Source organism: Vanellus vanellus, assembly GCF_965231255.1.
Source record: "Vanellus vanellus genome assembly, chromosome: 4".
In the NCBI taxonomy this organism is placed as follows: domain Eukaryota; kingdom Metazoa; phylum Chordata; class Aves; order Charadriiformes; family Charadriidae; genus Vanellus; species Vanellus vanellus.
The window spans coordinates 29,799,885-29,815,613 of NC_138909.1; the positions used below are offsets into that span (position 1 = coordinate 29,799,885).

At 39.4% G+C, this 15,729-nt stretch overlaps 1 protein-coding gene across 1 annotated transcript in view; it reads left to right on the forward strand.

The window, feature by feature from the left end:
• PPP3CA (protein phosphatase 3 catalytic subunit alpha) overlaps window positions 1–15,033 on the forward strand; it is a 202,528-nt gene extending 187,495 nt beyond the window's left edge. The window contains exons 11-13 of the mRNA XM_082482149.1: window positions 3,010–3,094; window positions 7,112–7,209; window positions 13,268–15,033. Coding sequence (XP_082338275.1) covers window positions 3,010–3,094; window positions 7,112–7,209; window positions 13,268–13,461 — 377 coding nt within the window. The 3' untranslated portion in view covers window positions 13,462–15,033. The remainder of the gene's footprint in view (window positions 1–3,009; window positions 3,095–7,111; window positions 7,210–13,267) is intronic.
• The last annotated feature ends 696 nt before the right edge of the window (window positions 15,034–15,729 follow it).

Below are 15,729 nucleotides of genomic sequence, written 5' to 3' on the forward strand. Positions count from 1 at the left end.
CTAGTTTTGAGTTCTCAACTCTTCTGGAAGTTAAACAGTGACTTAAACAGGTTGAATATACTTATAAGCTCTACAAGAACAGTGTGGGTTTGTAATAAACAAGTAGATAGTGGCACTTGGGGAAAAAAGACAAAAAGACAAATTGTGTTTAAAGTACTTTCAGGGTAAAAAAGGCTGAAAACCATGTCCTGTGCATCTTGAGAGTACAATTCGGTGAGATGTTAGTAACTGAGGCAGCAATGTACCCCCTCTATTTCCTGAAGTACCCAGCTGAATCGTTGCTGTTTAGTTTAAAATTTTCAGTAAGCTGTTACAAATATATTTTATTTAATTCAGCTGAATTACAGCTGTTTCTCCCACTCTTTGTTGTCTAGAATTAGACATTTCTGCCTAAGACTTTGTCTTTTTTTTTTACCTTTGTATTTTTAACATCTCCTTTTTGTATTTTTATCTTTATATGTGGGTGATTTTAAAGCCAGCATTCTGAGCATAGTTTCTTTCAGTTTGAACTTCAAGATACAGGCTCATAATTTCAAGACAGTCTAGGAGGACAATTAGAAATGCCTGGAAATAATGCATTAACACCTGCCCCAAAACATGGATCCGTGCAAAAGCAGCATGCATGATTGTAAGACATCTAGTTTACGCTCCTCAGCAGATGTATGAACATATCCCAGTACGTTATCGACATTTGAGCATGGAGATGGTGATACCTGTGGGCACATCTGAGGTCACTCATGTGGACTCATTTGTACACAGGCTGGTCAGGGACATATGACCCCATAAGCAGCTCTGCAGGATTCCCTGTGCATAGCTGTTGAGCTGTCACTTTACCAAACTCACCCCATGCACTATTTGGGATTAAATTTGATCTTGACCACAATGTTAAAAGTTGCAGTGAGATTCATCAAGTTTTTATGTTGTTAGCTGTGATATTTGTTCCTACAGTCTCTTAGCTTGCTTTTGAACAGCTCAAGGATTTGTGAGTTGAGTTTATTTTCAATTTTGAAAGGGTTTTTTTTTTTGCAAAAGATGGCTATTTGTTTTGGAATCCAAACACAGGAAAAAGAAAATTTACGTCCTTTTCACCTCTTCTAAAATGCCAGGATATCAGCCAGGCCACCTAGTCATCTAGTAAATATCATGAAGCAATGCTTGCGTTTCCAGCAGTAGTCTCAAACTCTTAAGAGTTTAATTGTAATTGAGTAATCTGCAGAGTAGGAAAGGTGACAATGCCCGATAGAAGAGCCGTAGGGCTGCCAACAGCAGAGATCACGGAATCACGGAGTTTCAGAGTTGGAAGGGACCTCTAGAGATCTAGTCCAACTCCCCTGCTAAAGCAGGATTGCCCAGAGCACATTACTCAGGACTGCATCCAGGCAGGTGTAGATGTGTGTAGAAAACTGAAACGGTGAGAATTATTGCACCGTCAGCTGCCAGAAGCCACCTAGCAAATCTCCTGCGTGGCAGCGTTGGACCTCTCCAGCATTGCCCAGAGCAGCTGGGACCGCAGAGGAGGAGCAGCGTGTGAAACACTGGTGCCACTGAAGCAGATGGGACTTTTGCCATTGAGTTCCGCAGAGCCCGTGTTTCGTTCTGACCCCTTTCAGCTGAAGTCACTTGGCGCTCATAATACCCCCGGCTGTGTCTTCTGCAGCCTTTCACCTGTTGCATCCATCACCCACGTTCGGCAGCGCCTTGCTCCCCTGCCCGGCACCTGCAGGCGGCTGTCTCTGCTGCTGCCTTGGCTCCCTGGGGATGTCCCTTCTGCTGCCGTAACCGCCTCCCTCATTTTTGGCCCTTTCTGCTTCCATGATGGACTCCCCTTTATAAAATGGATCAATTTGCCAGGAATTGAAAATAGAAATTTTCAGTTTTGTCCTTGTATTCTGGAGCAGCGAAGAAGGAAGCGTTGGCGTGATATGTAGTGGTTTCCAGGTTGCGCTCCTGAACCTGCAAGGCAGGAGTTGTCAGGAAGCATCCATATGAGCCAAAGTTACCTGTCATTCTGAAACCTCTGGGAGAAATCTTCATGATGTATGTGGTTACAATTGTGATAATCAAATGAAACTGGTTTACTTAGTGGCATTTTCTTGAGGATGTGGGAGGTCCTTATTAAAAGAAATGCCTCGTTCTGATAACTTAGTACTATTTGCTTTTCCCATTCAGGTGGTCCTCTCTTGGAGGCACAGATAATATTCTTGGTTTTGATGATATCCAAGTAACAAGTACATATGCAAACTTAGCTGAACTGTAGTCTCTGTTCCAGCATATGTTTTTCTTAAGGCAGATTATCGTGTGAGTTCACAAATTTCAAAGTAATTGTAATTTTGAGCAGGCCATAGCAGTGATGAGAAGGAAGTTGCTCTATGGAGCAACTATGCAAGCCAACACAATCCCTGCCATTTCCTGATGGTTTTCAGGACTCTGCCTTTAGGTTTTATAACCATTTAAATCCTTTTTAACTAGGGATGGGAAAACCCTGACTGAACCCTTTTGGCCTTCAGCTTAACCCAGTCACTTTTTTTTAGAAAATTAAGTGAAACGTGATTGTTTTTCACTTAAAATGATAAGATTATGAAATAGATTTTAACTCCATTGTTGTTTAACTTTCCTTTTAACTCTTTTTTTTTTTTGTGGATTGGGCACTGTTCATGCTGAGTATCTTTTTGGCATTTTGGCTGTTTTCTGAGAAACTTGTTTTCAAAAGAGTATGGTCTCTGAAAATGTTATTGAAATGGAAAATAAGCTTAAATTGATGAAAAAACACGCAGCTTGAATGTGTAGCATGAAAAGGATCACATCTCCAAATTTACCCATAACTAGATTGTTCAAAAGTGATCAGTCTTGAGCTGTAAATAACAAAAAATAGTGTTTTTAGGAATGACTACAAATGTGACTTAGTTTGGCAAACCTTGCATTAATATGGTGGGGGTTGTATTTGGAGTTCAGAATAGTGATGTGTTGTTTACAAATCCCTATAACTGTTTTTTAATGTGTTTTCCATAGGAGCAACAGCTGCTGCTCGAAAGGAGGTTATAAGAAACAAGATAAGAGCAATAGGAAAAATGGCTAGAGTTTTCTCAGTGTTAAGGTAAGGTTTTGTGCTGTTTCATATTTTTTTTAATCTTAAAGGACATCTTTGATTACTTAGAGCACTCTACTGTTAACCAAACAGCAAGTTTGATATTTTAGTATACCACCCAACTGAGTTTTGCTGGAACCTTTTAAAGATTGTTTTATTTATACAATACTGATATTTATTATGGCTCTGAATAATCTTCTTCCTCGGGGCTTTTGCTGCGTGTAAACCAGACAAACAAACAAAAGACATCATCGAAGAAAATGGCGATTACCCTTTTTTAAGGCTTTTTCTCACCAGGTGTACTAATTAACTCTTAGCCACTGCGAGGCAAGACTTAAATGTGGAGAAAGAGTATGTTCCACATTATGTCTCATTAAAAAGGAAGCCAACTGTCCCACTTTGTCACCCACAGTTGTTGCTACAGCCATGAGTAAAGATGATTAAAGATGAAAGCATTAGGGTCATTTAACTAAAAATCCAGGAAATCATTGTGCAGGCAACAGCAACTCGTTACCTTGGGCTGCAAACCCCCAAACACATGAACATGAGTAACTAATTGCTACCCAATGTTTAGAACTCTCCATTTGATGTCTCTGAGCAGAAGAGAAAACATGCTGTACTGTGCTGTGCTGAAGGCTAAATATAGAAAATACAGTTCTCCCTCCCTTTCAGCAGAGGGATTTTTTTCTCAGGAAATTGTATGTTGTTCTGCTGTAGTCAGTTTATGGCTATTATGGTTAGTGCAAAATCAAGGGATTTTTAAAAAATGTATTGGTGTGATTGTACGATTGGTATAAACAGAGGAAATAAAAATAGTTACTTGAAGAATACCCTCTTAATTTCAGATTAAACTCTCGAACTTGTTTGATTTGAGACTCTTTTGCAGCATGCGAGCAGTGGTCAGGTTGTCAGTGGTGCTTTGCATGGACACAGCAGTTCACCCACGCGCTGCAGATCGCAGCAGCATAGCTTTTAATAGCATACTGAGATGGAGGACTTTTCACCTGGGGTTCCCAAAGTGCTACATGTGAATTACTAGTGATGCACGAGCTACTGCAAAGTGGTACCCATAAAAAAAGAAAAGTTGGCATCATGCCTTTTCCCTAAACAAGACGGGGGAGCAATCAAATGTTTCCACCTGCTCCTCTGTACCAAGCCTGGCAGAGAGCCTGGAGCTGACATTGCCACCACCTTCATAAAACAGCATGATTATTTTTCTCTGATGATAGTTGAGCAAACAAAGTTTGGGAAAACTGGCTTTCGCCCATAACCTTGAACTGCAGCTTCTGGATCTGCTACATTTTGTTGCAGAGCACCTTTAACAGAAGCCTGGAGTTAAATATACAGAAAGGCCTGCAATGGGATGCTCAGCTGATACATTTGGGTTTTGATAACTTGCAGATAATGGACATCACCTATACACCAAAGACTTTTTCAAAGGGAACTAAGGGGCAGGAGCCTTTCGGTGGTTTCAGGGATGGAAGAAGGGTACAGCATAATTCTTGCATGTGCCCTGTTTAAAGTGATATGCATGAGCCTCATACCTTAGGGTTTTAGCACTGTTTGAAACTTTGAGACCTCTTGAATTATTTCACAAAAATCAACGTTTTGAGGCACCGATGGAAATCGGTCTCGATCATTCCCTGAAAAGCAGTCAAATTCATCTCGGAGTTGTTCACGAGACTATTTTTCACCCCTACCACATGCATCTCAACATCTCCAGAAGACCAGAATGGACTTTATCTGGTAGAGGACAATCCAGTGGTTCACTCACTGAAGCTGCTGAGCCTTTTACAGTTCTTGGTTACTGATGGACCTTAAAACTTTGCAGGAGGGACTGAAGATGAAGAGTATATTTGTTCTCCCTCAGCTTTAACCAGCAAGTACAGCGCATCCTTACTGTGGTCAGAGGCACGGTCAGCAAATAAACAGGTCCCTCCAATGGGCAGTTCTGCTGACCAGTCTTCCAGGGAGATGAGTGGCGTTTCATCCCAGCCACCACTGCCACCCTGGGAGTACCTCTGTTTCTCTTTTGCTGGGAAAGGTTGGGTGCCAGGCTGCTAGACAGCAAAAATTACAGGAGGTTAATCTTGCAAAAACTGTTCCTATTGAAAAGCCCAGGTTATTTTTTCTGTCTTGCCAGCGCTATCCGTGTGTAATACATTGGTGTCTGATAATTGTGTGTAGCACCCCAAAGACTGCGGTGGCACCATCGTCTAATCAGCCTATTTTAGAAACCTCTGAAGGTTCATTGCAGTTTTATGAAATTTATTTCACTAATTCTTGAAAAGCGTTTCCAAATGATCACCTGATCTGACCACCTTCAAAGGATTCAGCTCTTCTCTGAGCTGGAGTGGCCGCTTTTCTCGAGGATGTAACCTGAATGTAAAATGGATCATTTCAGCCACTTTAATCTCAAAATTAGATATCAAAATAGTGTTGTACTGAGTTTCAAAGGTTATAAATGAGATTCATCTTAGTAAGATTGGCTTAGCTCAGTGGAAGACCTCATGATTCCTTGTCATTGCCTCTCTTCAACTTTGTCTCTCCAGTCTGACATTTTCTTGGATATATTTAGACAGGAGGGAGGTAGATAAAATATCTAATCAGTTTATTTTCCTTTTTTTAAAATGGACGTAAAGGACATCAAATAGAAAATAAGGAACACTGAAGGCTAAAAAATCTCAAATTTTTTGATACAGAGCTTTCTTGGGAATTTGCAGTTTAATGATAATAAAAATACAGTGAATAAACTTATCCTATGAAGGTGAAGCTAAAAGTGCCATTGCGGTTTAATTAAAAAAGAGATGAAATGGACTGTATTGAAAATGCATCTTATGCATTTGCTTGCGGAGGCAAATAATCAAGAGAGCAAAAACTTTGGTGTGTAACTCTTGATGATGAAAATCATTCTGGAAATATGTGGCTGTTACATTAGTTCTAATTGCTTAGGAAACTTGGAAGGAAAACGGCCATGATTTGATTTTGACTATTACACAAAGAAAAGTGTGTACGAGGAGAATAATTTTCAAACTAAAAATAGAACTTGAAGAGTATATGTAGTAGGTAAACAAGAGTTGTTTGAAATACGTGAGTAATTCAGGGCATATAGGTCTAAAGGAAATTGTAAATAGTAGAATTGTTGAGAAACAGTTTTGATAGACAAAACCACATTATCCTCAAGTGACTATGGAACTAAATTCTGTCTTCGTGCTTGCTTCCTTCAGCTTAATGTCATTGTATATTTCAAAGTTAAGCACTTCAAAATAGATTTCTATTAAAGAATTGGGGTCGATTTTGCTGCTGAGGAAGTATGTCATCAAAGACAGCATTACAGTGCTCATAGAAAGCTGTATTTAACAGCTTCTCTGAATAGAGCTGTTGTATTCTTCCTGCCATATATTAAAAACTATATTTATTTGCAGACCAGCAAAACATATTTAGGTTTCCTAAAGCATTTTTCTTGAATCCTGTATCTTTTTTACCATACAAAACTATTAAGAACAGTGCTAGTAAAGATGGAAGGGCTTATTAATTTTAATGAGCTTTTAGCTGCTTTTCTTTAAGTGGCTGATGATCATTAATAAATAATGTACCTGACTGCTAATGCAGACAGAAGCGAAACAATAATTTAAGTTGGTTTTGGACCATACGGTGTAAGACACATAAATGTATTGTTGGCGATAACTGCTCCTTTGGTCTTCCTCCTATCAAGTCTGTGGTTTTATGTATATATATTCAAATGTATGCCATATGTTGTTTCATAGGTGCAGGTTATAGTGGTAACTATAGTGGGAGTCTGTGTATGGTGTGGTGCAAAGGTGAACCACTTACATAGCAGTGAGGGGAACTGCACTGGTACTGGTGTTATTGCCGGCTCCAGTCTATCCTGGGAAGGAGACGGGAAATAACCAAATCGTTGCAGGGCAGGTGTAGCTTAAGGTGTCTAAAATGTGTTCCGTGTTTAAAAAAAAAAAAGACAATTATTTACTTTTGGGTTTGTTTTTTTTTTTTTTCCTTCTGCAGAGAAGAGAGTGAAAGTGTGCTGACGCTGAAAGGTTTGACTCCAACAGGAATGCTGCCCAGTGGTGTGCTCTCTGGAGGAAAACAAACACTGCAAAGCGGTAAGCATGTTTGCCTGTGTGTGTCATTACGTATAAAAAAAAGAATTGGTTTTCAACTGCAAAACCCGAGAAAAGTAGCTGCAGTCTTCTCAGAAAAAAATAAAGGACAGAATAAAAGAGGCGGTGTGTTGTACTGGAGCATTTGCGAGCAGTTCATGTAAGGCCGCTTCTCAAGCCTTATTACATACCACTGATTTTCAAAGAAAGTTGGGGGGGGGGGGGTGTCCCTGAAAATCAGCTGTTCAGAATGGTAGATCAGCATTGCATGTGAAGTGCGCTCTTTCCACAGTTTGCAGCATCTTTTGGGGTTTTTTTTAAGAGCAGCCTTTGATACACGGAGTACTGAAGGTTCAGCTTAGATAGTGACACTCAAACTCTTTATTTTATCTGATTTGCTCTTCCTCGTAGAGAATCACCAATGGAAAATAGCTCAAGAATTAGATTTTCTCTCCTAGCAATTCTAGGTGACGGCATGACAACAATTTCGCTCTGATTTAAGCCCAAGTGAAGGGAGGCTCTTACAGACACCGCGTTTGCCTTGTACACAAACACAATACAGATTGTCAGTTCAGTTTTATACCGAGTGCTTCTTGTTACAGGAAATCTGTAAGTCTATAGTAGGGCTGCCTTTGATGAAATATTCCTTTTGGAATAAGGAGCTGCAAAGTACTTAATTTACGACTGTAAGCTCTCCTGTTTTTTCTGTGTGTATTGCTGTAGAGTATATTGCAGGCACACAAGAATGTCTCTTGCTTATTGAGGTTCTGTTGGCAGTAGATTTAAGAAATAGAAATGCTTTATAACCTTAACACAGTCTCAGCCTCTTGTTTTCCTGTTTCCTTCCTGGAGCATTCTTTCTCTGTATTTTTCCCTTTACTGTCTCTTTTACCTAGAAGATTCAGGTATACGGTGGTAAACCTTCTTTTCCCCTTTTTCCCTTTCCCTTTTTTCTTTTTGATGACTTGTGTGTTACGGACATAGTAACGTTCTGCTTTGAAAATGCTGCAATATGATCCCACAGGATGCCTTTCTTAACGGGGCTGCGGTCTTTACCTAGGCTTTTCTCCATATAGCTGCTTTACATTTGTCAGAAAATTTGGTCCAAGGGAACTGCTATTGTTGCCCTGGCAAAATATTAGGAATTGAAATGAATTTGAGAAAATTGCCTAAAGTTCTTGTTACAATGGCTAAAAGGAAAATCTCCTCATACTGCAGTATTCTGGCTTAGTAAAACATTACTATACACAAGCTTCTGCATTAGATAACACGTAGTACCCCATTCACCAAATAATCTGAAATTTACATAGTTTCTGTTAAGCGCAAATTCATATTGCCATATGTATTAACAGAAAATATGACTAGTACGTTCTGTTGTGGAAGTATATGTTTTAGTCGTCTTTTTCTTATTTTCTAATGTGTCAGTGCTGGTTTGGATCTGGTTATTCATTTTAATTTCTCATCCTAGTTACCATGTTTCCTTTTCTTTTAAGTTTGCATTAGTTTCATTCCTTGATTTTTGCCATCTCTCTTGCTCTGTAGCTTGAGAGGCGTAGGCTTACCTTGGTGCATGCGGGTTAGCTCCTCTCATTTCCCCATGCAGCAAGATAATAGTATACATATTTTAGTATTGATCTCAATCCATATTTAACATCCTAACTACAAAAAAAAAAAAGTTTGGGTTTTATGGAGGATGAAAAAAACTTTGACGTAGTGGAAAATAAGACAAAAAGGAAGAGAGGTATTCCTAAAAACTTGGCTTCTTGAGCTATTCTCTAAACCAGGGAAGTTCATGAAAATCAAAATTTCTTTTAAAATATTTCAGCTGTACCAATGCTATATTGGATTGCATTTGCTGACTTGCATCAGCTTCTAAATCTCTGACTGTAGAAACAAATTCATGCCAAAGCTGATGGGCAGAATTCAAATGAAATTATGTCTTTAAGAACAATGAATGGTTTCAAAACAGTGGTAGCATGGTATTCATAATACTGCAGTGACCTCCCAATTGCACACTTTTCTCTCTCTGACCAGACTTTGCAATTTTGGGGGTCCAGCAGCTTTCAGTCTTGTACAAATGTCCATTGATTTAAAGAAAATATTAGAAGAAGGCTGTTTTTAGAGACTGGGTTGACAAAAAAGATGCTTACAGATGAAGCAGACTGGGCAAGATTGCAAGCAAAGGCAAAGCTGTCTGAGCAAACTGTCCCGTGCTGTGGGGAGGTTTCTTTTAGTCAGGAGAGAGGAAAAAAAAAAAAAAAAAGAATTCTGAGAAGTTGTGTATGTGGCTCTTTTGCCTTGTACTGGCAGCTAATACTTTTCAAGCTGGCATCACAAGTGGTACGAGTTTTGTGTGATGGCTTTATGCCGTTTTTCATTCTCTTTTGACAGGGCAAATCAGACTGCTCTTATGCAAAGCTGGGAGAATTATAGAATGACCTTTTCAGGTCAGATGTGCAATATGGAAGACATTTTCATTTTGTAGTTCTTTTGAATCAAAAGGAAACTACTCAAATGTGTCTTTAAGAACTTTTAGTTTGTGAAACTTCTGCTTCAAAACAAACTGTAGCTTAATTCAATCTGCAAATTACTGTTTTTGTGTAAGCATTTCTGTGTGTGTCTGTTTTGCCAAAATCCAGCACTTACAGTAACATTAGTGTTGTAGCTCCGTTGCTATTCACTGACTTGTTCTTAGAGTTGAAATCCTCTGCTCATTTTTCTCATTCGTTTTGCTACCCCTTTCTTCTCTTCAGCTACTGTTGAGGCTATTGAGGCTGATGAAGGTAAATTGGCCAGTCCCCTTTCTGTTGGTGCCACAACAGATAAGGGCTCTGCTGGGTGTATTCATTTTGCTGTAGCTTGTACAGATTGTGTGGGTGTTGGGCTAACAATTGTGGCTCGGTATTAACCAAAATGTAATTGCTTTAAAGGGGAAAATGTTTTTTCGTTGTTTTTTTTTTTTTTTTATATCTGTTGCTGTTGTGGTGTTTTGTTTTTTTTCTTTCTGAAAGTTACAATCACATTGGAATTGCTGTATGTTGAACTAAGCACTGAGTAATGCCACAGAAGGAGGTCAGGGGACTTAGTTTTCACGGGCCACAACTTGGCAGCAGCTCGTAAATGCTTTGTGACACACAGCTCAGAAGCTGTGCGCTGGAGGCTCGGTCTTGTCTCGGCCTCAAACCATCCTCAGCAATCTCTCGTTGAGGAAAACACACAGCTTTTATAAAAATTCTCTCTTTTTGCTTTTTGGTGTTTTTTTTTTTTTTTTTTCCTTTTTCATTTTTGCTTCAGTTTGTTTCCTTTCTTTTAGGTCACTAGTAAAAAATTTTTATTGGTCTTTTGTTACAGTTCAGCGTGTTTCTGTTTCTCTTTAAAAAGTAAAACAACATGAGACATTTGTCTGCAAGATGTCTGCTTCCTCTGGTAGTGGCAGTTTACACACTGGATATTTACATTAGAGCAACCATTAACACCAGCACCATTTTAGCTACAAATATAAAGCGACTGGCTGCCTTGGAAGATTTCTGAATGTTTAGTATTGAAAACTGGTGCGTTCTTGACAGACCTCTAATTTAACCCTTAAGCAAATTTTAACGCTATGGTTAAAACCTAAGTAATCACGTATTGCAATGTAGATGTGCAATATTTATTCAGCATTATAAAGTTTTGGAAGAAGAATTTTCAGAATTCCCCTTTAAAACAAAATTCTTCAGTTGTATTTTGTTCTTGCCCCTCTCAAATTTTCTGTGGGTACTTTTTTTTTTTTGTTAACTAAAAAAAATCCGATGATTGCTGTCCGTTGGTAAGATGTGCCCTTTTGGCCAGTTGAATTTGTTTTTGGTTTTTGTAAAGCAGTGAATAAAATTACAGAACAAACAAGTAAGAGAAAATACAACTGCTTTCTAAATAGCAGTGAGTAAGCTGCTATTTATGTTGGAATTATCTATTCCTATCGGCAATCTCTAATCTGCAGTGTGCATTCTCGTTGACAGTTTGGCTGTTTTCTGTGATTTTCTGTGACTATGTGTTGTGTTTTAGTATACTCTCAATGTAAACTGCTAATACTCGTTGTCTGACCAGCAACTACAGCAGAGCACCTTCCTCAGTATTACAGACAAGAATGTGTCTGCTTGAAATACAATCGATTGAACATGCCCCCATTCCAGCAACATGCACCCTTCCAGTTAATTCTCAATTTGCCATCCTTCCCAGTTAGACACCGTAACCGTGGTCGTAATGACTAGTCTATGTAGACAAAGCTAACGATGGAGAAAACATTTCGCCCTTTACCAATTGTCCCTCTGCAGTTTGATTCAGGGCCCAATGACACCAACTGGGCTGCGCCCGTGGCAAGGTCCAGGCACAGCAAGTGTTTCAGCTTCAACACGGCCATCCATTAAACTATTGCTTTAAGGGATTGGCCTGGATGCTTGTTAGACATCTTCATTTTTGTGGTAGAAGATAAAGTGGAAAAACAAAACAAAACAAAAACTTGAAAAAAACTCACTGTAGGGCCTGTTCTGTTTTCACTGCTCCATCCCTGCTCACTTGACTAATCACCATTATGTTGTTGTTGTTTTTTCTGAGTTGAAGTATAATACGTGTTAAAAACCATGCACTTCACAAAGTTCCAATCTAACATTTGTGAAACTGGCTAAGGAATGAAATCCTGAGGCAAACCGGATCTATCCATTTTCACAGGAATGGTTGGCAAAAATATCAGCATGAAAACGCTTTTCTCGCTCCCCCCAAAAATGCAGGGAGTGGTAGATTGGTACCAGGGATGTTCTGGGGTTTGGGGTTGGTTTGCTTTTTTTTTTTTTTTTTTTTTTAAACAGAAGTTACCAGCTTGTCCAGAATCGGGACTGCATATTTTGGAAGGAGAGCAGGAGTACTTTGGGGTAAAGAGAAGATAAAGGGAGGGAAGGAATATTGAATTTGATCTTTGAAACTCCCCTGCCATTTTCTCCCCAGGGAGTTTGCAGTTTCCTGGTACTAACACACCATCTCTGCTCTGTGGCATGTTAAGATAGAGGCATAGCAAAAGTGCCAGTTCTGGAAGTGCAGTGCATTGATTTGGTGCAGATAAGAGAAAAACACACAGAAGGCTATGACAAATTATCTACGGAGCTGTGACCTGCTATTTGCCTACAGTGCTTTTTTCTCTTTTGCTTTAAATCTAAAGACCTTCAACTCTGCAATTAAAGAGAGGGAAAAAAAAAAAAAATAAAAATCACGCTCTGCAAATATGTTCCCCAGCCTGTGGTTGCCTTCTGAGGTCGGTGAGGCCTCATCAATGTTGCTGCTGAAGGGCAGATCAGAAGTCCTCAGGTTCAGTTGGAACTTTGGTCCTTTGTCAGTGCGTTTCCGAAGTTAAATTGTACAAATGTGCCAAAATGACAATAATCCTGGTCCGTGTTGTACGGCGTTATCGCTGTTTGACTCAAGATGTTTTCTAGAAGTCCAGGGACGTGTCGGGGAGGGTAACTGCCCCAAGCGATCAGCAAGCAGCCTTGTGTTGAGAACATAAGGTGACCTGCTGTAGGGTCGCCCCAGGTCTCCCCTAGCTGTAATGTATATCCCGCAAACTGGCCTCACCGTGTCATTGCCATCTGTAACTGGCCAGCGCTTTTACCCCCTGGTCTTTGAAAGTCCAATGGGAGTTTTGCCTGACTAAGGATGTTCCGGCGAGGCACGATGTCTTTAAGGCTGTAAGTGATGACGACAAATGCTAACTCCCCGGCTCACGGCTGTGCCCTAAGCATGGTTCCTAATTGCAAACTGTAGTTTTGTGTCAGCTTCTCAGCATCTTAAGCTGAACCCCAGCGGACAACAAAATATTGGAAGTTGATCTTGTTGACAAAAGTAGTTGTGTTGCAAGAGACGGTGTTGGTTAACCCCCAGCTCTTTCTGAGTACGGTAAGGAGTCGGTCGCGTTGTCAGATCTTCTCATTGCCGCCTTCGCAAAGAAGGACTTTCGCACTCGTTGCTAAGGTGGGGGAAAAGCTGCCAAGAGTTTTACCTTGCTAATTTTACTTTTTAATAATCCTTTATTTAGCTATCAAAGGATTTTCACCCCAGCATAAGATCACTAGCTTCGAAGAGGCCAAAGGCTTAGATCGAATTAATGAGCGAATGCCTCCGCGCAGAGACGTGCCATCCGATGCCAACCTTAACTCCATCAACAAGGCAATCTCCACAGAGACTAATGGCACGGACAGCAACGGCAGTAATAGCAGCAATATTCAGTGACCACTGTCTGGGAGGGGGGTTGAGCTGCAGGGCGCGATGGGGTTGCTGCACATCAGCAGTGGGATGTTCTTGCCTCTGATAATAGCTTACTTGCTCTGGGGGCCAGGTGTTGGATTCAGTTTACAAAAATCATCTACGAAGAGACTGTCAACTTTAATTTGGTGGGAGGGGGGGGTGGGGGAGAGACACCTCCTTTGGATATGCCTTTAAAATGCTTGTAGAAAAATGAAAGCTCGTGCTGGTATATATTGCAAAGTTAGGGGAATGAACATGTTTTCCTACTGCATTGGGAACGTCTAGGTATGTTACTGAAAGGCCTTTTATTATGTTACTGGACATGAAAACTTTGTTTAATTTCTTACTAACTATTGTACGTTTACAGTTGCAGCACTAAACATGGACAACATCGAAACATTTTTAACAAAATGTACAAACTAAATAAGGACTATTTATTGATAATGTTTTGCTACTCTTGTCAGACAATGGCTATGAAATAAAATTAGGCAGTCTTTAAAAATATAGAGAAAAAAGAAAAAAAAAGAATGTTGGAAATTTGTTTAAAATGCCAAAAAAAAAAAAAAGAGACAGAGAGAGAGAGTGAGAGAGCGAGCGAGAGCGACAGTTTAATTTTGTACAGATTATGCTTACCTCAGGTTTCTTTAGTGTGCTTCAATGCCCTTCTTTAAATATAACACTTATCTTACTAATTTGGCAGCAATTATCCTTTTCTTTGTTTAAAAAAAAAACTGGAATAACGATAACATTTATCTTTTTTTGCTGTTTATATTTAGGGGGGTTTGGTTTGGGGGGTTTTCTGGGTTTTTTTGGTAAATCAAGTCTTGGTTGTGGCTTGCTGAATTTAAATATTTATGAGTGGTGCATTTTTAAGTATAGTGAACAAGACACCATATTAAGTGCAGTGAAAAGCATCTATATTCTGTAAAAATCTGCCTATGCATGTTTTTTAAGAAAAAATGGCTGTATAGGCCTGTATGGGACTGTAATGCGCTTAGTGGTCTGACTTATACTGGAAATGTATGTATACTGGCGTACTTTATATTCTCTAAAAGAAAATGCTTAATGCCTTTGAAATTTTGTAATCAAAAAAAAGCTTTGAAAAATCTAAGGGGAGAGTATTCTTAAAGTTTTTAACATAAGCTTGTCAGTGCACATATAGATGGGTAGCATGTTTAGCAAACCTTGTGAAATTTAAATAAGTTTGTAGTTACATGTGAAATTCTAAATGCATGATAACTGTTAATGTCATAATGGTTTAGTCATTTTGTTCTGTTCTGTCATGTGCCACAAAATGTGTAATTTTTTCACTTTTTTCCCTTTGTATATCAGTTACGGGTTTCAACTGGTTCATTCTAAAAAAGAAAAAGAAACAAAACAAAACAAAACAGTCCATTGATATTTTTTAACAATTGTATAAGTGCCCAAGTAATTCACTACAGCCTACAGCCTTGCCTTTGTAATTTGACTTCGAAATGTTGGCAATCAAAGCATGCACTTGTAACAATGAAAGAAGCATTTTATATTACTACTCAATAAAAATGTGCATGAACTTAAGCTCTCTTCCCTTTCTTGCTGGCTCAGTCGCAGAAGCTCACACAGGCACACGCGCATGTGTGCTTGTTGCTCTCTTTTGCTTTGGACAGAAGACCATTGGTGTAAGAGAAGAAGGACTTGTTTCACAATTCAAGGTCAGTTCTTACTGAAGATCTGCAGATTTCTCCCAAGTTCTGGTTAGCAAGTTGGGTTCTCACTGAAACGTGTAGGACGTATCCCACAAGTAGAATGCAGAAGAAAACACGTACTCTCTGTATGCGTTCCCCACCTCATCTGGAGTGTTTGAAAAGGTCAATTAGTATTATTTACAATGTTCCTTTAAGAAAAAAAAAAAAATTGAACATATTCAGGTTTCGAATGCTCTCCCTTTTAGTCAGAGGTGAACTGTCAAAGCTCTGCCTTGTTCTTATTTTCTCCCTGATTGTGCTCAGCATCCTGCCACAGTCTGTAATGCTGCGAAGAAGGGATGGGCGATGCCAAAGGGTGCGACGGTGTGGGTATTGCTTTAGTTCTCCTTTCAGGTAGTATTATTAAATGTTGGCTCGCTGCCTGCTTTCTTACGTGTTTTTCCCACTTTAGCTCTTTCTAGTTTTGGCAAAATATGGCAGGTGGCAAAAATAAAGAGAATTCATAATATAAGGGGCTGGGAAGCGGGATCGATTCTAGATTTAATTTTTTATTTCAGATTGTAGAGAA